The following is a 22,205-nucleotide window of genomic DNA, read 5'->3' as shown; positions in this document are numbered from 1 at the left end:
ACAATGGTGTGCAGAGCAGCATCTCTGAACACAACACTTCGAACCTTGAAGTGGATGGGCTACAGCAGCAGAAGACCATGAACATACGCTCAGTGGCCACTTTATTAGGTACATGAATATAAAAGGTAGTTTTAATGTTTAAGCTGAGAATCCTAGAAGAGTAAAACATTTCATAGTAGGAGTTTCCAAGTTACTGAATGATTTAATATGTACAAATACATGAATACAAAGAGAACACATTTTTCACAAATACCAATGTAAACTTTATTTTTATGCAAAGAACAAAAGCCAACATTTACAAAAATAACCTTTTTAAAAAATCTTGTTTTCTACATGGAGATATTGACAATGGCACACAAGCCATTGGGATAAAAAGCTCGAAGTTGTTGACTATCGTTCTTCTAACAAGCAAGCATATGTACACACATGAAACCACACATTCAAACCACCATGCACAACAACATACAATTCAATGGTGAATACAAACTCACCCAGCCTGATTGGATAATAACTTTTCCAACATAAGGAGACATAAATTTCCAATTTATTAGCAAACACTGCGGGATTCTTCATCTTACTTTAAATACAAAATTCTCCTGTGCTTGGACAATGTGCAGATGTGGCTGTATACATTTAATTATCCCTTGATCACAATGAGGATCAATATAGATACACATACTTAAACCATATTTTTTTAAAGTCGTAAAGGAGCAGTTTTGTGTCCTTATAGGATCCTCTTATTTCATGCTGCTTCTACGTCGGGATGTTCCCGGAGATGTTCCTAGGAATGAAAATAACAGTTGTACAAAATGAGACGGGTTCCAGTAACAATCCAATGTGAACTTTAAGGATACAGACTGATAGAAGTCAAATACTGTTATGGAGAAAGCCTGTAAGAGGTGAAATGGACTCAAAATACAAGGGGAAGGATGCCGTCCAGCATTCCACATTTCTACCCAACAGATCTCTCCCATCTCCTAGACAGTGCCTCAACAACTGATGCCTTGAGTTTGTCAACAAACCACGTGCACATCAACAAAAACAAGAAAGCAATGATCTCAAACACTCTAAATGTTTTGGCTTGTTCATGCAGAATGGTGACTCAGAAATTTGAAGAATCCAGCACAAGAACAGGCCCTTCAATCTAATTGGTGTCAAATAAACAAATCCCTTCTGCACACACGGCGATTCCCTGCATGTCCATGCGGTTATCTAAATGCCTCTTGAACACCACTAATGTATCTGCAAGAGTCAGTAACCTCAAAAGGAGGGAGAAATCAATCAAAAAGGAGGAAAATATTAGGAGTGGAGTATACATCAACATTCTTTACACAAAACCCTCCAAATACGCTAATAGATAAACAGACTAACTTCTATAGACGTGTAGTGGAGAGTATACTGACTGGCTGCATCATAGCCTTGTATGGAAACACCAATGCTTTTAAACAGAAAATGTGGATTCGACCCATTACATCACGGGTAAAGCCCTTCCAATCTTTGAGCACATCTACATGAAATGCTTTTGTAGGAAAGCAGCACTTAACATCAGGGACCGCTACCACCCAGGTCGTGCTGTCTTCTCGCTGCTGCCATCAGGAAGGTAGTACAGGAGCCTCAGGACTCACACCACCAGGTTCGAGAACAGTTACTACCCCTCAACCATCAAGCTCTTGAACAAAAGGGGATAATGACACTCAACTTCACTTGCCCCATTGAAATTTCCCACAACCAGTGAATGCACTTTCAAGGTCTCTTCATCTCATGTTCACCTTATTTACTGCTATTTATTTATATCTGCATTTGCACAGTTTGTTGTCTTCTGCACTCTGGATGATCTTTCATTGATCCTATTATAGTTACTACTCTATAGATTTGCTGAGTATGCCCACAAGAAAATGAATCTCAGGGTTGTATACGGTGACATACATGTACTTTGATAATAAACTTTACTTTGAACTTTGACTAGGCCATCACGACTGGCATTGAACTCATTTGGCGCCTTACAACGTATTCCCAAAAAACTATTCTGGGAGGCAGCATGGCTATTCTAAAACAAAACACCCCTGTCATCTTGTGGGAAACCATGGCCCAACAAAAGACAGGAACTATTCCGGAAGGCACTAAGGCCATCAAGTCCATGTTTCAGGAACAGACAGAAACCCAATGTAAATGGCATTGCACGGTATTTGTCAAACATCTTCTAACCCAGCTACGGCAGCCTGCTGAACTCACATCAGCATTGTCAGTCACTCTGGAACATACAGAAGTGGAGTGAAGGCAAGTTATCGTCAAACCAAAGGGCTGGTCTGAGAAGAGCATGTGACAGTTTACATACCTCCAAGTCGTTGCTGGATTGCCTCAAGCCTCTGAATATATTCAGTGAGTGAGCATTCCGGATCTTGATTGCTTGAAAGGACTGACTGGTCCTGCCCTCCTCCAAATGAGAAATATGATCTGTGTAACAAATAAAGGGCAGCTGTCACTATCACCTTGCACATTGTATTCTCACCTTCCATTTAATTTATAGTGCAAAAATGTACAAAGCTCCTGGTCAGCTGGGTTCAAATTAAACGTTTATCATCAAATTACATACATGTCACCACATACTACCCTGAAATTCATTTTCTTGCAGGCATTCCGAGCAGAACAAAGAAATACAATAGAGCCATGAAAAGCTACACGCAAAGACTGACAAGCAACCAATGTGCAAAAGACAAGCTGTGCAAGTACAACAAAAAAAGGTAACAAACAAGTAAATAAATAGATAATGCTGAGAAAATGCATAATTGAGTTCTTGAGAGTGAGTCCACAGGTTGTGGAATCAGTTCAGTGTTGAGGTGAGTGAAGTTATCCGCGCTGGTACAGGAGCCTAGTGGTTGAAGGGTAGTAGTTGTTTTAAACTGGTGGTGTGGGACCGAAGGCTCCAGATGGCAGCAGCGAAAAGAGAGTATAGCTTGTTATGGTGGGTGATCTTGATGATGGATGCTGCTTTAATGTGGCAGAGTTCCCTGCAGATATGCTCAATGGTGGGGAGGTTATTTATGTGATAGACTGGACTGTATCCACCACTTCTTGCAGACTTTTCCATTCTTGGGCATTGAAGCAGTGGACTAAAGGTGGTAGATTGACAGCCAGCACTTCAAAGCACTGGAAAGGCTCAAAAAACTGTCAATTCTATTGGCAAAGTGGCTGACTCAATGTCAATGGTATTTCCCAGAATCTAGACTCCAATGGGCAGGGCAGAACAAAAGCAGATTAAGAGAGCAAGCTAATATAAAAAATATAGAAACTGACAGTATTAAATTCTGTGGGTATATATTAAGGGAAAGGCTAACTTCAGCATTGGTAACTTAGAAAATTAGATCAAGAAATTTAAAGGAAATGATGAAATGTCAGATACTTCATTATTTGCCTTTATAGCAGAAGACTGAAAACACCTCTGTAATTGTAGGGATTTTCTCTAAACACTTCACTTCGTGACATGACCTAAGTCCTTGAGTTTTAGCCAGTGACTGTTAACCCCATCTCATAATTTTGAATCAGGTAGTCTCTTAAACTTCCTATGCTCCAAGGAAAACAAACCCAGTTTCTCCTGATAATGGAATTATTCCATGCCAGGCAACAACCTGGTGAGTTTCTTCAGAACATCCTCTTCAGCATAATCACATTGTTTCTATAGTATGCAATCAGGATTGTACAGTTGTGGCCTGAGTTAAAGTTTTACAAAGTTGTACCGTATCTTTCCTGCTTCTATTGACATGGTCCTGGCTGGCATTTTCCACCTTTTCCCTTTCCTCCCTAATTGGTCCTTAATCCCCACACTTGATTCCCAATCTTTCCCAATTTCTCTCAATCACCAGCACCTGGTTTCCATTAGCCACCAGAGGATAAGACTCCGACAGCTCCGGTCAGCCTTTGCCAGATTATTGGTCGACTCTCAGAGAGACAGGAATCTTGCTCCAAGTCTTCAACCCTGTATCTCTGTAAACCAAGTCTCCCAGGTCCTGACTCAGCCTAGTCCCAATTCTACACTTGCTATGGAGATTCTGCCTCCTGATCCCGCCTCCACGTCGGAGTCCTACACTTGGGTTCATTTTCCTACCACGTCTGTGTCACATCTATATTCTATGCCCTAACAATTATCCTGTACATCACCTTCACCACTTCATCTACCAGTACTGGCACTGACATGGATCCATATGCTTGTACAGCCTGGTTAGTCTAGACAATTTCAAAGGGGAAGATGCATCTTCCAACTCAACCACTGTAAATAATTCCTCACACATTCTTTGCTTCTCTTAAATAATGCAAAGTTACAATATTTCAATCAGCAATGTGTATACTTTGTCCTAATTTGGTTGGTGCATTAACTAAATATCCTCCTCTCCTCTCCAACAACATCAAAAGCAAAACAAAAATAAAAGCATGCTGAAATAGTGGTGAAGACCAACTATGAAACCATTTCACATTTAATTTATTTTAATGACATAATTGTGAATATTTAAAAAGGAAGAAATGGGTTGATGACTCAGCTTTGTGCTGCAAACATCTTAATAGCACTGGTGTTTTCCAACCCTGCTTATTTCCAATCAAACTGCATTAACATAGGGCACGAGCCAAATGATTAATGAGATCTTGTGAAAGGAAGACTTCATCGAGTTAGCTGTGACTGTGAGAGTCTTAGACCAGTCAAGATCCTTAGGATCAGAATGGATCATGACTGGCAACAAAGAATTAATGTGCTTATCACTGAAAAAGTCCCTTGTGTGCCTAGATTCAGGTCTACACGTTACAACAGATTTGATTTTCCAGCTTGATAATCCATCTCACCTATTCTGCAGTCGATAGGAAGACTTTGGTGATTGGTGACTGGCGTTATTAAGTCTGCGAGCAGATACATTATCCTTGGTTGGTGGTGAGTTTGTAATGTGAGTCAATATTGATTGCTGTTGCCGGAGGACTTCAGTTTTAGCGGCTGGAGCTGGAAATAGAAAAAGAAAATTCTGAGTTACCAAGGTCAGTTGCTTGATAAGACAGATGCCTTCCCATATCTGGTCATCTTGTGCCCCTTAAAATGTGCTTGCTTGTACAGAATATAGGCAATCCCCATGCCACAGCCATTTGGAAATTCACCCTTAAAGAATTCATAAATCATTACCCAAATATTTGAGGCACAGAATAAAATTCAACTATCCCAAAAGATGTAAACTGAGATCAGGTGCATTATTCAAAGAATATAAAAAATGTTCTATGTGGTTTATTTTCATGTGCTGAAAACAATCAGAAAAGCTTTCCTCCACTGCTTCTTGACTTTTTTTCCAAGAACTGAGAGAAGTCACCTAGATCAGGATTAATTTAGTCTTTTTATATCCAACACTCATGTTATTTTAAGATGGGTACCATTTTATTTCAGAACAAGAATGCTGCACAGATTCTTTAGACAGGGAAAAATAACAAATTTATTAGGGTTTTTGATTCAGAGTCTCATATTGGACCAGATCTTGTTGGGCGCAGTCCATGTGTTTAATGGGCAAACCTGGGTCGAATGTACAGGGTCATCTACATCAGCTTTGCAGATGACCCAATAAAGAACACAGAGAAACTTGGACAGCTAACAAAGCAGGGACCAGAGCTTTGTTTTCTGTCAAGGTAAATAATTAACATTTTAAATGCTAAAAAACAAAAAATGAGCACTGAGCAATAATTGGAAACATTATTTTTAATTATTTTGCTCTAGTTTACTTCTTTCTCTAGGCTTTGTCTAGAACCCCCAATGAGATCAACAAGGTGCTCCAGGTCTGATATGAATGGCAAAACTAAATTAAGATTAAGGTTAAGTCAATTAAGATTACCTTTACTTGTCACATGTATGTCAAAACATACAGTGAAATGCATTGTTCATGTCAAATCAAAGGAGGGAGAATTGCAGTCCCATTGAAGGGCCACGACCCGAAACATTAGCTCTACTCTTTTCCATTGATACTCCCTGGCCTGCCGAGTTCCTCCAGAATTTTGTGGGTATTGCTTGGATTTCCAGTATCTGCAGATTTTCTCTCGTTTGTGAGGGAGAATAGTGCTGGGTATCTCAGCAAATTGAATACCAGCAAGACTTAGCCAACTCCTTTTCAAACTGTAGAGCCATCACAGAGTTATCAAATCAGCCTTTCAAATGGGCAAAGCTTTGGTCAGTTGGTTTAACATTGTCACATGTACTGAGGCACAGTGAAAAGCTTTATTTTGTATGCCATCCATACAGGTAATTTTATCACATCAGTGCACTGAGGTAGGAAGTCGAGTCGAGTATGATATTCTCCTAGGAGTTATTCCCTTAATGGAGAATGCCTGAGTGTGACTTTGTTTAATGTGGGGAGGCTCTTGCACAAACGTGGTCCTTGACAGATCAGGGTCAGGGTCCAGCAGCATGGAATGCAAGATGGCTGGAGACCCTTCACTGCCATTGTGATGTGTCATTGTCTTCCACCAGCTCTACTGCTGAGGTCTCGGCTGGATCTCTCTCTGTCTGGAACCTCACCGCCACGGATGACTTTACTAGAAGCTAAGCGCCAGATGGCGAAAGTCCAGATGGCATTGCACTCAGGATCTCACTAGCCTCTCCACAACAAGGTGATGATCCTTGGAGAAGATTCAGGTAGTAGAAGGGAAGGCATTAGCATAATGCAAAATAATATTTTCAGAGAAAGTACAGTACAGGCAGAAAATAAGATGCAGGGCTGTCCATTTCTCCATAAGCTAAGGCTTTATAAGACAGACTGCACAGAATATTGTAGGCAGTTTTGGGCTCCTTATTTAAGAAATGATATGCTGCATTGGAGAGGGTACAGAGGAGCTTCAGAGAATGAAAGGGTTAACATATGAGGTGTGTTTGATGTGCTCAATGACTCTGGGCCTCCCTTTGCTGAAGTTTAGAAGAATGAGGTGGGATCTTATTGAAATCTATTCAATACTGAAAGGCCTAGATAGATGGGATGTGGAGCAGATGTTTCCTATAATGAGGGAGTCCAGGAGGGCACAGCCTTAGAATACAAGGGCGAGCCTTCAGAACAGAGATAAGGAGGAATTTTTTTTACCCAACCTCTGGAACTCTGCTACGGATGGCCATGGAGTTTAAGTCATTAGATGAATTTAAAACAAAGGTTGAACCATCCTTGATTAGTAAGAATGTCAAAGGTTGCGGGAAGAAGGCAGAAAATAATAAATCAATCATGATGGAATGTCAAGAGCACATGCAAAGGGCCGAATGACCTAATTTGATCCACTGTCTTAAGGGGAGGAGGACAGGTAGGAGAGACCTCTTCTTATAACAGAGGAGGGACCTGATAAAGGTTTATAAGATTATGAGAGGCACAGATAGGGGGAATATTTAATACCAGAGAAACCACACTTAAGCATTTAAGTTTTGTGGGAGGTGGTAAAATCAAAGATGTGCAGGGCAAGTTATTTCTATACATATAAAAATGAAATAACTTCCTATATATAATATATATAAAATTATTTAATACAATATATATATTTATATAATATATAATCTATATATATATCAAATATATAATATATATGGGAATGTGCTGCCAGAGGTGGGACTGTAGGCGGATATGATTGAAGCATTTAAGAGGCTCTTAGATAAGTATCAGAGTGTGCAGAGAATGGAGGGCTATTGAAGTTATGTGAGCAGAAGAAATTAATTTAATTAGATATTTAATCAATAGTTTAACTAGTTTGGCAGATCACTGTAGGCTGACAGGCCTGTTCCTGTGTTATGCTGTTCTATGTTCTAAAATAATACTATAATCTAAACTGCTTACAGTTCTTCCCCTCCACCATATTTCTAAATAGACTATTAACTAACCCATTAACACTAGCTTGTTATTTTTGACTCTTCTTACACTACTATATATACATACATGTACGTATGTTAACATGTATAACTGGAGTTCTGATGAAGGGTCTCAGCCTAAAACATCGGCTGTCTTTCATTTCCACAGATGCTGCCTGACCTGCTGAGTTTTGCCAGCATTTTGTGTGCGTTGCATTCGATTTCCAGCATCTGCAGGATCTCGTGTTTACGTTTCTTATTGTGATTTATATATTATTTTTATGCATTGCACTGTACTGCTGCCACAAAACAAATTTTGCGTCCCAATGCTGCCAGCTACAACTCTGAGAATAAAGGTTCGTCTTTATTTTGCTAACTTCATATTGAGATGGATGTCAGGTCTTTTTTTCTTCAGATTAGGATCTTATGAGGGGTGTTTGGACTGAAATGGGTCTATTGAGCAGTTTGTATTCATTCCACAACTTACATCCTTAATAAGTTACATTATTTTAAGATAAAATTTCAAATGCTTCCACAGTTCCTTTTATAAATCTTATCATTACAACTAAAAATGCTACAGGCTATTTAAATATACATTAAAATTACCCAGGTATTATTTTATCTTCACAGGTATACATTTGGAGAAATGAAAACAATTATTTCCAGTCGTACCTTGACCACCTCCAACACCGTTCGCTGTTGATGCAGAGTACAGACCTTTCCTTGTTGCTTTCTGCCACTTTTTCACCAGGAATTTCAGCCTGAAGAGGTACAGATTGGGACATTAACAGTACTGAACAAAGTTGGGCCAAACCTCACATAAAAATTAAATCAAACACACTGTTTACCTGCTGAGTAATCTATACAGCATCTACTCTAGTGCTAGTAACAAAGATTTATTTTCAAACTATCTTACTAAACAATCTATCCTTCACGAGCAAGACCTATGCTGCCTTCAGCCAACGGAGCTTTAAAAATCAAACTGTTTACATCAGTAACACAAGGTATCATCAAACAGCTGTTCAGATTGTACTACACAGCTGATGCCAAGTAAATTAATCTTTAAACACAATCAGGTTTATTATCTTGGAGATTTGCTGTGACAATTGCTGCCCAGTGGCAGCAGTACATAAAATACTATGAAGTTGCAATAATTAAGAAAATAAACAGCGCAGAACAGGGATAGGGAGATAGTGTTAATGGACCCCTTAGGAATCTGATGGTGGAGGGAAAAGCTGTTCCTAAAAGGTTGACAATGTGTCTTCAGACTCTTGTACCTACTACCTGCTGGTGGTATCAAGAAGAGAGCATGACCTGGATGCGTTTTATTGTTAGGTACTGGAATGTATTGCTGCCACAAAGCAATAAATTTCACGACATATGCCAGTAATATTAAGCCTCAGTCTGGGAAAAAAGGTTCTGATTAGTAAGGGTGTCGAAGGTTATGGGAAGGTGGCTGGAAAACTGGGGTTGGGAGTGATAATAAATCAGCCAATGATGGAATGGCAGAGCAGGCTCGATGGGCCAAATGGCCTATTTCTGCTGCAATGTCTTATGGTCTTAGAACTGAAAGGCACCAAGCAAATGTCTCAAGAGAAATTTACTCAAAACAGCCGCTCCTGAGAAAGCAATTAAACCAGTTTTATCATTAAGTTTAAAGAGAATTCATACCTGCAAATTGCGATCACCACTCTAATGGTGGAGCGGAATTTTGTTAATGGACGGGAATGCCGTTTGGGCATGTGGAGGTCTGTAGGAGAAGGGTACACTCCCATACGTGCAATTAAACACAGTGTTGCCTGTTCACATTCCTGGAATCCTCCCAAAAGCAGCAAGAGGTACTTCTTCTGGTACACCAAGGCCTTCCTAAAGCTTTCCGCCCGGAGGTACTTGCCGTAAAGTCGCTGCATCTGCATATAAACACAGAAAACTTAACATTTCATGTCTACAGCTCAAGAGCAAAAATCATCAATAACATTATGCTTTAAGGAGCACTATACATCTCCCTCATTTGACATGATGGGTAAAGTAACTTGTGAAGCATTCATAAATTCAGTGTGAAAAGTGTTTTCGGTGCTCAACTCAAACAATAAAATCCTGCGCACTTAAAATACCTCATGAGTATTTAAAATAATCAAATATCATTTTATGAACAACTAATTCTAAAATCAAAACAAAGTATTTTCTGCTCTTTCAAGGTATCATGTGAAACATACAAGATGTATCTCTATCCACTTTACTCTGCTCCCAACACATGCTCTCTCTCTCTGCCCAACATCACTTTGTCAACCTCTCTTCCATCCAGTAATCACATCTAATGCTGCTCGCTATGTTAGGCTCAAACTGTCTTAAAAGTTTTTTCCCCAGGCAGTTAGTCTGATCAACCATTCAAGTTAGTTCCCCCACCCCCTCTATCTATTACCTCCATCACTGCATAGTAAACACTTTAAACCACTTTTAATAATACTGCTTACATTGTAAGTATGTTATAGTGTTATGTATTTATGTACATTTTATTCCATATCTATACTTCTAACTTTATTTTTATATAATTCTTTATTCTGTGTCAACTGAGTGTTGTCATTTTTGATGTAGTGCCAACACACCTCAGCAATTTCCTAATACATGTAAACGTATATGTAAAAAAAAGTTGGTTCTCGAATTCCTGTTTTTGATTTTTTCCATGTGACATAATGCCCTGGAAAGCTGCTGCGTTGTGAGCTCCTTCGGTAATGCGTTGACAGTTTCTTTCTCTTCCTGTGATCTCTGTTCCTCGGTCTGAGCAGATCTCCATTAGTGAGCTCTTCACTTGACAAATCCAGTCACTCTTCAATGACGTCCTGCTCTACCTCATCGGATCCAAGATTCATTGTCTAACTTGACACAGATTCCTTGGATTTGTTAACCCATGGGGGTTGTAGTCTGATTATGATTTCCTCTATACATTATTCACTGTTGCCTAGGTTATGTTATTCCAAGAAGCTGCCTTGTTAGTGCACCTCTTCCAAGTTTCCTTTAAGGTTGGGTTTGTCACTGTTAGTCAACCTGAAATGATGCATCTAATTCTGTGCTACAGGCCCAATGAGCCCGCATCGCCCAATTACACATGCGACTGATTAACCTACTAACTTGCACGTCTTTGGAATGTGAGTCCATTCAGAGAAAACCCCTATGTCATGGGGACAGGAGCTGGAATTGAACACGGGATGCTGGTGCTGTAATACTGACATGCTAACCATGCTGTGCTAGTACTCAGGTCAACAAAATCAAAAGTTGATAGGTGGATTAGTAAGTATGCCTCCACCCCACTCTCAAAAGCTTAGTTGCTTTTTTTTTGATAGCTCATCCCAAAGTAATCTCAAGAGATGACTTAGCAGAAATAATCTAGAATCCGAGAAGCACGTTTCTGGAGAGCAGGAGACTCATGACTCTTCACATGCCAGCAAACTAACATATTAGTTAGTAATGCACAGGAACAGGCCCTTCAGCCTACCGTATCTACCAACAATGGTGCCACTCTGAACTAATTACATCTGCCTGCACAAGGTCCACGTCCCTCTGGCTCCTGACTGTTCATTTATCTAAGTAAATGCTCTTTAAATGTTGCTACAATATCACCTCTACCACCTCCATTTACCAAACATATTCCAGGCAAAATCACCTTCGCCCAATTCCCTTTTGTATTTGATATTTCCACCCTGGGAGAAAACTCTGACCTTCTACTCTATGCCTATCATAATTTTATAAACTTTCATCAGGCTCTGATGTTCCTGGAGAAACAATCCAAGTATGTCTAACCCCTCTTTATAGATGCGTCCTGCATATATCCTTCCTGCAACAACCAAGCTGCACACATTACTCCAAATGTGGACAAACCAAAGCTTTATACAACTACAACGTGACTAGTCAATTTTTTTATATTCAGTGCCCTGACCGATGAAAGTTAGCATGCTGTTCTCCATTTTTACCACTCAAGTTACTATCAGGGAATTATAAACTTGCATACTAAGATTCCTATGCACCAATGCTCCTCAGGATCCTGCCATTTACTGTATACTTTCCTCTTGCATTTGACCTCCCAAAAAGGACCACCTTACACTTGTCTAGATTAAATTCCATCTGACATTCTCCTATTTCCAATCAAGTTATATTCTGCTGCATCCTTTGTCAATCTTCCTTCCTATATGTAATTCTATCAATTTTTGTGTCATCTGCAAACTTATTAATCAGACCAGTACATTTTCATCCAAATCATTAAAACACATTACAAACAACAGAGATCCCAGCCCTGATCTTTGGGAAAACTACAGGTCACCGATCTCCATAACATTATCTTAAAGCAATTTTTGGCCAACATTGGGAAAGGAAGTATAGTTTCATGCAAAGAAACAAATACCTCAAATTTCTCAAACTTATTGAAACATTTGGTCAGGCTTCTGCCTTTGTATGTTTTAGAATTTGTCCAAAATGCAAAAATATTAGGTACTACGCAACCCCAACATGACACAAATATTGGGGAACAATCTTAACATTTCCCTTAGTTATCTTGTCTTGGAGGATGTGATAATACACACTATGTACTCATGCTGGCAGACCACAGTTTGTGTGGCCTCAAGGCTGTGTCAGACATGGCTATAAACAGCACTGGGGACCCATAGGGGACTGTATTGCATCCCTTCCTGTTTACCCTGTATATCTCAGACTTTAGATACAACACTGAGTCATGACATCTGCAGAAATTCTCTGATGACTCAGCCATAGTTCAGTGTATAAAGAGAGGACGGGTGGATGAATACTGGGCCCTGGTGAGAACTCTGTCAAATGGTGCAAGTTGAATCATCCGCAGCTCAACATTAGTAAGACACAGGAGATGGTGATGGACTTTAGGAAGACTAAGCCTGTTACTATTGAAGGCGAGGACCCACAAGTCCCTGGGGGTGCACCGAGATGACAGGCTTGAGTGGAGCACCAATGCAGAGCCTGTGTGTAAGAAGGGCCAGAGTCACCTTTACTTCCTGAGGAGGCAGAGATCCTTTGGAGTACGCAGGCCTCCCCTTCACATGTTCTACCAGTCTGTTGTCACCTGTACAGTCTTCTATGCGATAGTGTGCTGGGGCACTGGCATCAACACAGGTGATGCCTACAGGCTCAATAAATTGATTAGAAAGGCTGGCTCTGTTATAGGAGTCAAACTAAACACACTGGAGGATGTGGTAGAATAAAGGACCCTACGGAAAATTCTGGCAATTCTGGACAATGTTCCTCACCCTCTGCATGCCACCTTGGCTGAACAGAGGAACTCTTTTAGTAATGGACTGCGCTGCTCCAAAGACAGCTATATGAGGTCGTTCTTATCCTTGGCTATCAGGCTCTATAATGAGTCAACCTACAGCTGGGGTTGACTCATTATAGAGCCTAATAGCCGAGGGTAACTCATTATATGACCCCTTCCTGTTAGACCGTTTGTAATAACTTATTTTTTATTCTTTCTACTTTAATATTTATATGTGTGCACTTGTAATGCTATAGTGTCACTGCAATTTCCTTTGGGATCAATAAAGTATCTATCAAGGTAGCTCTATAAGTGCAGAGGTGTTGATTCAAATCCCCTTGATACCAACCTTCAAATTGGAGGAGTCAACAAGGTCATGTCGCAGAGGTCTATTTTCAATCTCTGCCATCACTCTAGCCAGTTCTGATTCAGCTTCTTTCAAGGCATTCTGCAGCTGGTTTCTTTCCTTCATCCAACATTGCCTTTCAAAATTCAGTACAGAATTTGCATTGTCCACTGGCTTCTCCTAGAACACCATGTTACACATCAACTTTAAAAATAGGATTGTTCAATGGTTATGCTGTAACAGATAGTGCTGTTTTTTCATCATTATGGAATGAGTATGGCTATAGATATTTTCAATAGTAACATTCAGATCTAAATAACCTAGTTTATGCTTTTGCCCTGAACACCAAGGTTCAAACATCAAATCATGAAAGAAATGAAGATCTGAATAAGCACTCAACCGCAGGTACTAGCGATCACAAGTAACAAAGCAACAAGTAGGCAACTCAAGACAAAATAGAAAATGAAGTTATCTGCAATCAATCAGAAATATCTCTAAGTACTGTATTATGTTGTTCTGAATGTGGTAACCAGCTTGCGATTAGTCACATAATTAGCTTATCATTTCATGTAATAAGGTCCAAATTCAGTCTCTTTTTCTTGAAAAGCTGCATTACATTTGTAGTTTTGTAAATCTTTGAACCACTGTGAAAATATATCCTTTTTTTAGTAGATTACAACTATTCAGCAGTTACTTCTTTTAATGACTCTAGGATGTAGGCCAACTTATTGGCTTCCAGTCCCATTAGCTTGCCTGATATATTTTATCATACATTTAAGTTCCTCTCTCACTATAGCCCCTTTATTATTATTACTATTGGGATGTTTTAAGTGTCTTTGACCCAGAACATCTATCAAAGACTATTTTAAATTATTGCCTTTTCTCTACTTGTAATTCCCCAAACGTATCATTTCAGTGAGCATCATTTACTTATACTAATCTTTTCTACTTATACATCTTACAATCTTCTCTTACATTATTTGTTTTACTCTCTTACTTTACCTCTGTCAAAAGAGTTGACTATTTTCTAAATAGAGAGGAAATACTAAAATCTGAGCTGTAAAGGGACTTGGGTGTCCTTGTGCAGGATTCCCTAAAGGTTAATTTGCTGGTTGAGTCTGTGGTGAGGAAGGCAAATGTGATGTTGGCATTCATTTCAAGAGGACTAGAATATAAAGGCAAGGATGTAATGTTGAAATAATATAAAGCACTGGTGAGGCTTCACTTGGGGTACTGTGAGCAGGTTTGGGCCCTTTCTCTTAGAAAGGATGTGTTGAAACTGGAGAGGGTTCAAAGGACACTCACGAAAATTATTGCAGGATTGAAAAGCTTGTCATATAAAGAATGTTTGATGGCTCTGAGCCTGTATTCACTAGAATTCAGAAAAATGAAGGGTGACCTCATTGAAACCTACTCACTGGTGAAAGGCCTTGATAGAGTGGATGTAGAAAGGATGTTTCCTGGGGTGGAAGAGTCTAAGACAAGAGAACACAGCCTCAGAATAAAGGGATATCATTCTAGAACAGAGATGAGAAGGAATTTCTTTAGCCAAAAGTTGGTGAATCTGTGGAATTCTGTGCCATGGGCAGCTGTGGAGGCCAAGTCCTTATGAATACTTAAGGCAGAGGTTGACAAGATCCTTAATTAGCCATGATTTAAAGGGATACAGAGGGAAGGCAGAAGATTGGGACTGAGGGGAAAATTGGATCAGCCATGAAATGGAAGAGCTAACTCGATAGGCCAAATGGCCTAATTCTGCTCCTATATCTTATGGTTTTATGGTGTTATTATGCAAAATACAGGCTTGCAGAAGAAACCTCCCAAGTCGGACAAAACAAAAGAAATCACCTAAGACAGGAGGCTGAGAGGACAGCCATAATACTGCTTGTCACATCCAATAAGAAACTGACACAGGTCAGTCAAATGGCCCTGAGGCAACGAAGACTGAAACAACACAAATTGATCTGATAAGCAAAAGGATAAGAATGGTTAATTTTGGGAGCATAGACAGTGACAACTTTGTAGATGCTGGAAATCCAAGCAAAACACACAAAATGCTGGAGGAACTCAGCACACCAGACAGGACTTGGCCCAAAATGTCAACTGTTTTCTCTTTCCAGCCTGGCCTGCTGAGTTTCTCCACCATTTTGTGTGTGTTGTTGTGACAACTTTGTGGAGAAAAACAATCGCAGAAGTAGATGTCTCCACATCAGAGACACGGGGACTATACTCAGATCAAGAAGAATGCCTGGCCATCATAGACTCCTTGTTCCTTCTGCAAGCCTGTATTTTAAAACAACACCATAAAACTATTTCTTTTTCCTCTTCTTTGAATGTTCATGGTGGGTCAGTGAAACCTTGCGGTGCACACACAGGTATTAATTTGTGTAAATGTATACGCTTGAAAACTGAGCCAATAAAGCTACTCGTTAGTAAATACAGATCCTCTCTGTGCCTAAATGATAATTATTGTTGACAGTTCCAAGTCAATGACCTATCAGCAAAACCATAATGTCTGACTTGTTGAGCAGTTCTGGTATCATTATCCATTTTGTTGGATGTCAAAGGTTTCATCAAAGTCTATTAATAAACTATCTAAGCAGCACTGCATTCAATAAAACTGCTTTTTTTTTGAAGTAATGGGGTTTCAGAGTACTTCTTGTAAAGTATCATTCATGTGGTTTTGGCAGAAAGATCTAGGCATGCAGTGCAAAGAAAACTGTAAATATAAGAAAACTGCAAAGATAAGACAGTGGGGAAGCTGGGTCTTGCTTCAATTACAACTTAGTGGCATGAAACATTTGGAGTTAAAATTCGTGTAAAAAAAGAAACTGGATAGGTACATGGACAGGAAAGGCATGGAGGGTTATGGGCTGAGTGTATGTTGGTGGGACTAGGTGTGAGTAAGCAATCGGCACGGACTAGAAGGGTCGAGATTACCTGTTTCCGTGCTGTAATTGTTATATGGTTATATGGTAAATGATTTGACCACAAGATAATGATCTAATTCAAGTGTGTACTGTCAAATTAGTTGGGAAAAAAAGCAAAGAAATCCATTCAAATGTTTAACAACACCCAATTTCATATTAATACCTCCTAAAATTGTATGCCTTTAACCTCACTCACCTGTATTCCTGAAAGGAACTGTTGTGATTCAGAGTTTGATTCAATTACAGTCTGTAAAAGATCTCTTATATCTTCGGTCTTTATGTGGCCATCCTGTCCCCTGGAAAAGGAAGGGAAAAGTGTCAGCCACCATATATCCCTTGAAAAGAAAACAGGCACTGCTCAAAACAAGGCAAACATTACTTTTTGAAATTTAGTAGCTTAAGGTGAGACATGGGTAGATAGGCTATGATAATATCCTGCTGAAATTAAAATTGCAGTCCGTAAAATTTAAAATAGCAGATTTCCCTGCCAGTTTTTCTGTCATTTTTATTCAAACACTTAATGTTAAACACTTCTTATTCTCTTGATTTCCACTGAGATAGTGAAAGTTACAGCAATATTTGCTGTATTTTCCTATATTTGGCATTGAATTGCTCCTCATGCTACTGCCAAGAGACGTTTTTGCAGTAAGTTGGAGGGAAATTAAACATTTTACCACAGCAAATGATCTTTTTCAGATAAATACATGAACCAGGGGAGGTACAGAAACTGGTACACCTAAGAAAGAGGAATTAGTTTGGAACAGTCTAACAAAATGCTGGTCAGCTATAATAATTCTTTGGTAAAGAAAAGTCAAATAATTTTACCTGACAACCAATTCACAGTTTAGAGGCAACACGAGTGAATCTGCAGATGCTGGAAATAAATAAAAACACAAAATGCTGTCTGGCCTGCTGAGTTCTGCCAGCATTTTGTGTTTTTAATTCACAGTTTAGCATAATTTACAATTTAGCAGAATATAGGTGGCCCCTGTTTTTTCAAACGTTCACTTTACAACAGCTCACGGATATGAAAGACCTACATTAGTACCCATTTTCGCTAACCAAACAGGATTTTCGCTTTTACGAAAAAAAGACACCCACTTTATACGTGTTTACCCCAAGAAAGACTACCATGACCATAAAGCCTTGTGCGGGCAGTTGTGTGCACATGCGTGTACGTGCGTAGGCATGGACGTACCCATTTTTTTCACCAAATCAATTTTGGCTCGTTGTCTTCCCGATTTTGATAAGTGAAACTACACCGTATATATAATATTTCTACTTTATATAGACTGTATATTTATGTAATTCCTGCTTTTACTATATGTTAGTGTTATTTTAGGTTTTATGTGTTATTTGGTATGATTTGGTAGGTTATTTTTTGGGTCTAGGAACGCTCTGGGTCTGGGAAATTGTTCCCATAGAAATTAATGGTAATTGCTTCTTCGCTTTACAACACTTTGGCTTACAAACAGTTTCATAGGAATGCTCTGCCTTCTGATAGCAGGGGAAACCTATAGACCCTTTTTGAGCAATGGTCAGTTGCAGGGATAAATACATTTGATTAAAAGGGCTCTTTCCATTCCCAGTACAACTTTATAAAATGTCTTCAAAACTGTCTTTGACACATTAACACAAGTTGAGTGTTTTGAACTATTAAGTGCGGGATATGTTTATTATTTAGTGTTGCGTTTGTTATGTTATGATTGAACTGCTCCCGGGAAACGCTGTTTCATTCTGCCCTGCAGAGCTGATGTACGGTTAGAATGACAATAAAGTTTTTGAATCTTGAATCTTGAATATTCCCAAAACTGTCAGGTACAGAGAAGGGGGTTGATGTTCAGTCTAGCAGAAAACGGTTCACTCCATCAAGTTTGTTTCAAAAAGAAAAGGCTCTTCGCACATGACTGCACCCTCATCTACACCTCCAACTCCATAATTAAATTTGCGAATGATACCACAGTGGTTGGCCTGATCTCGGACGAGGATGAAACAGCCTACAGGCTTGAAGTGACGGAGTGGTGTAAAGACAACAACCTGGTCCTTAACACTTCTAAAACAAAAGAGATGATCATTGAGTTCAGGAGATCAAAGGACAGAGTACACACCCCTCTCCATATACATGGAGAGGTAGTGGAAAGTGTGGAAAACCTTAAGTTCCTTGGAGTTATGTTGTCAAAACAGCTGACATGGACCACCAACACCTCGCTGCTTGTAAAAAACGCACAACAAAGACTCTTCTTTCTCAGAAAGCTGATACAGGTCAAAACCCCACAAAAGCTGTTGCTTAACTTCTACAGAAGCACAACTGAAACCATCCTGACCAACAGCGCCACAGTGTGGTATGCCAGCTGCACAGCTGCTGAGCAACAAGACCTGCATCGCGTGGTGAAGGTGGCCCAGCGAATTGTCAGGATGGAGCTCCCAGGACTGGACACTATCTATTCCAGCAGACTCAGGAGGAAAGCAATCAGCATAACCAGAGACACCACACACCGCGGCCATTCCCTGTTTGACCCGCTGCCATCCAGCAAAAGGTTCAGGACACTAAAAGCCAGAACAAATAGACTGAGGAACAGCTTCTACTACCCCAGGGCTTCTACTACCATCACACCACTCCCACAGAACAATGACTGAAACTGTGAGTACACACATGCACACACAAGGACTCAAATACTTGTACTAACAGCACTTTGTGCATTACTGTGATATTCTGGTGCTGCTGCAACTTAATTTCTGCTACTGATCTATTTAATACTGTTTTTCTATTACTGTCTTGTTTTTATCTACTGCTTTATTTAATTGCCTGAGAGGAAGCCAAACAGTTTCATTGTATAATGACAATAAAGATCACTCATTCATTCATCAAGTATGACAAAACCACTATTATTCATCCATTCATTCTTGGCAACTGTTTTCAAAATAGCATGAAATTCTGAACCAGAAATAAGTATCCAATTTCCATTATTTACACCATGATGTACTTCTATAAAATACATACTCAGGGTTTCAAATATTAGTCAGATTTTAAAACACGACCACCTTCTTAGTTTTCATTTTTTTGCACATGGTTTTAACAGATAAAAAGGTTTACACTCTCTTCATAACTCTACAAAGCAGTTTTTATTCTGCTCACATGGACATTTCTCTCCACATGTACATACATACCTTTGTTCCGATCTGCGCAGTAACTCTTTCAGTCGGACAGTCAACTGTAGGAACTGCTGCCTTGTGCTCTCGAGGAGCTGTTGTGCATTTATTGTGTTGCCGGTAGATGTATTCACGCTGCATTTCACTGGGCTATTTTCGGGCTCTCCTCGCTGCCGCTTACGAGATACAAGCTTGCACTCCTGTTCCTCCAAGTCAGCAAGGATTTGTTGCAATTCTCGAATCCGTTGCTGATCCTGTTGGTGTTCTAGTTCCAGTTCATGCTGTTCAGGAGAGTTAATTAAAAACAGAGTGATTAAATGCAAAAAACTTACCTGACTACACTGGAGTTAAGAGAGCTGTGTATGAAAGTGTTCTAACTCCAGTTTGAGCTGAAAAAAGTATGTTTGCAACTACAGCTCCTGATTGAGCATTGGACCCTACACTCTATTCACATTCATTCTGTTTCTATCTTCAACCCTCTTCCAATTCATCAAATGCCAAATCCCTCATTTCTGTATTTATTACATCTGGAATTATATTCTGGATAGGATACTTCTTGCGTTCTCCCAACTATTCTAATCTCTAGCCTCTACACACTTCAGTCATGTTACTTCTCTTTGAAAATACCCATTTGTGTGTTCAAATACCAGAAAAACAGACCCTAATACATCTGTGCAACCACCTACACTCAGGGGCCACTTTATTATGTACAAGAGATACCTCATAAAGTAGCCACTGAGTGTATGTTCATGGTCTTCTTCTGCCTTAACACATCCACTTCAAGATTGGACACACTGTGCATTCAGAGCTGCTCTTCTGCACAGCACAGCTGAAATGCATGGTTATTGAAGTTACTGTCACCTTCATGGCAGCTTGAATCAATTGGGACATTCTCCTTTGACCTCTCTCCGTTTTCACCTTCAAAACTGCTGCTCACCGGATGTTTTTTCCACCATTCTTAGCAAACTCTTAGAGACTTGTGTATGAAAATCCCATGAGATCAACATTTTCTGTGACAGTCAAACCATCTCGCCTGGCACTAACAATCATACCGCGGTCAAAGTCACTTAGATTACATTTCTTCCCCATACTGCTGTTTGGTCTGAACAACAACTGAACTCCCTGACCGTGTCTGCAAGCTTTTACTCACTGAGTTGCTACCCTGTAAATGGCTGAATAGATAGCTGCATTAACAAGTGTATAGGTGTATGATCCACTGCTTACCATTTTGTCTTTCAACATTTCATGTTCGTGTTCGTGGTCGGCTAACTCTTGCCTTTCCTGTCTCCTCTCGCGATCTCTTTGATCATCCTTATTTCGCTCTTTCTCTTTGGCTGCGAGAATATTGGCCTGAAGCCTCTCACGCTCAGTCTGCAGCCGAAGGCTGTGTTGCCTTTCAGACTCCAGCAGGCGATTGAGCTCCTGTACTTGGGTTTGGACAGACTCTAGCCTAGATCTCAACTTGGAGCTGACTTCCCGCTCCTTTTGATTTTCCTGCCGGGATAGTTGGATTTCATCTTCAAAGTTGTGTTTTGCTGAAATAGCTTGCTGTTGTGTTTTTTCAATCATAGCTGCTAGTTCAACAGTCCTTTTCCTTTCTTCTTCCAGCTGACTCTGCAATTCTTTTATAAAGGCGTGCTCCTGAGAAGCAGTTTCATCACGACGGGTATTCACAATCTGATACAGCTGTTCTGACCGAGTACGCTCATGATCTAAGGAATCACTCAATTCTTTCAAATGATTCCTCTCCATTTTCAGTAGTTCCTGAGTCTCCAACAGCTTCCTTCGCTCCTGCAACAGCAATGATTCATTGTTCAACAACTTTGCTTCAATTTCTTTGCGGCTGTTGCTATTCGCCACCCTTTTTTCTTCAAAAGCGACAGACAATTGGTGGTTGTGTGCACGTTGTTCCTCCAGAGCCTTCTGCATTTTCTGAGATTTAGAAGACACCAAGAGTTAGACCATAAGACGTAGGAATAGAATTAAGCCATTAGGCCCATTAAGTCTGCTTTGCCATTCCATCATGGCAGATTTATTATTTCTCTCAACCCAATTCTCCTGCCTTTTCCCCATAGCCTTTGACACCCTTAAGAGGTGTCAAAATACCATGATACCAGGTTACCATGAACCTCCCAATGACTTGGCCTCCAGAGCCATCTATGTCAAGGAATTCTACAGGTTTACCAGCTCCAACTGAAGAAACGACTCCTTATCTCTGTTTAAAAGAGGTGTCTTTATATTCTGAGTCTGTGGCCTAGCTCCCCCACCAAAGGAAACATCCTTTCCACATCCACTCTACCTAGGCCTTTCAATATTTAGTAGGTTTCTATGAGATCCCTCCCCCCACCCTATTCTTTAAACTCTAGTGAGTACAGGCCCAGAACTATCAAATGTTCTTCATAAATTAATTCTTTCATTCCCGGGATCATTCGTGTGAACTTGCTCTGAATCCTCACCAATGCCAACATATTGTTTGTTAGGTAAGGGGCCCAAAACTGCTCACCGTACTCTAACTGCAGTCTCACTAATGCCTTATACAACCTCAGCATTATTCCTTACTCTTTTGCCACGCTGTTACTTCACAGTAACAGAATTCCTTTAAATTTTACCTCTAAATTTCTACCTCTATTTTCTATCTCTGGGTAGACAAAGACTGCTTAGCGGCAGCACACA

At 39.9% G+C, this 22,205-nt stretch overlaps 1 protein-coding gene across 4 annotated transcripts in view; it reads right to left on the bottom strand.

The window, feature by feature from the left end:
• Positions 1-245: 245 nt before the first annotated feature.
• Positions 246-22,205, bottom strand: part of pcnt (pericentrin) — a 210,193-nt gene continuing 188,233 nt past the window's right edge. For all 4 annotated transcript variants that reach the window (XM_059967417.1, XM_059967418.1, XM_059967419.1 and 1 more), the window contains 9 exons: positions 20,757-21,464; positions 19,551-19,813; positions 16,579-16,678; positions 13,456-13,632; positions 9,506-9,744; positions 8,507-8,595; positions 4,831-4,981; positions 2,336-2,454; positions 246-781 (listed from right to left, as the gene is read on the bottom strand). In XM_059967417.1, coding sequence (XP_059823400.1) covers positions 738-781; positions 2,336-2,454; positions 4,831-4,981; positions 8,507-8,595; positions 9,506-9,744; positions 13,456-13,632; positions 16,579-16,678; positions 19,551-19,813; positions 20,757-21,464 — 1,890 coding nt within the window. In that variant the 3' untranslated portion in view covers positions 246-737. The remainder of the gene's footprint in view (positions 782-2,335; positions 2,455-4,830; positions 4,982-8,506; positions 8,596-9,505; positions 9,745-13,455; positions 13,633-16,578; positions 16,679-19,550; positions 19,814-20,756; positions 21,465-22,205) is intronic.

This window comes from Hypanus sabinus, chromosome 4 (genome assembly GCF_030144855.1).
Source record: "Hypanus sabinus isolate sHypSab1 chromosome 4, sHypSab1.hap1, whole genome shotgun sequence".
In the NCBI taxonomy this organism is placed as follows: Eukaryota; Metazoa; Chordata; class Chondrichthyes; order Myliobatiformes; family Dasyatidae; genus Hypanus; species Hypanus sabinus.
The sequence above is the reverse complement of the archived record's forward strand: the minus strand, read 5'-3'. Positions and strand labels throughout refer to the sequence as shown.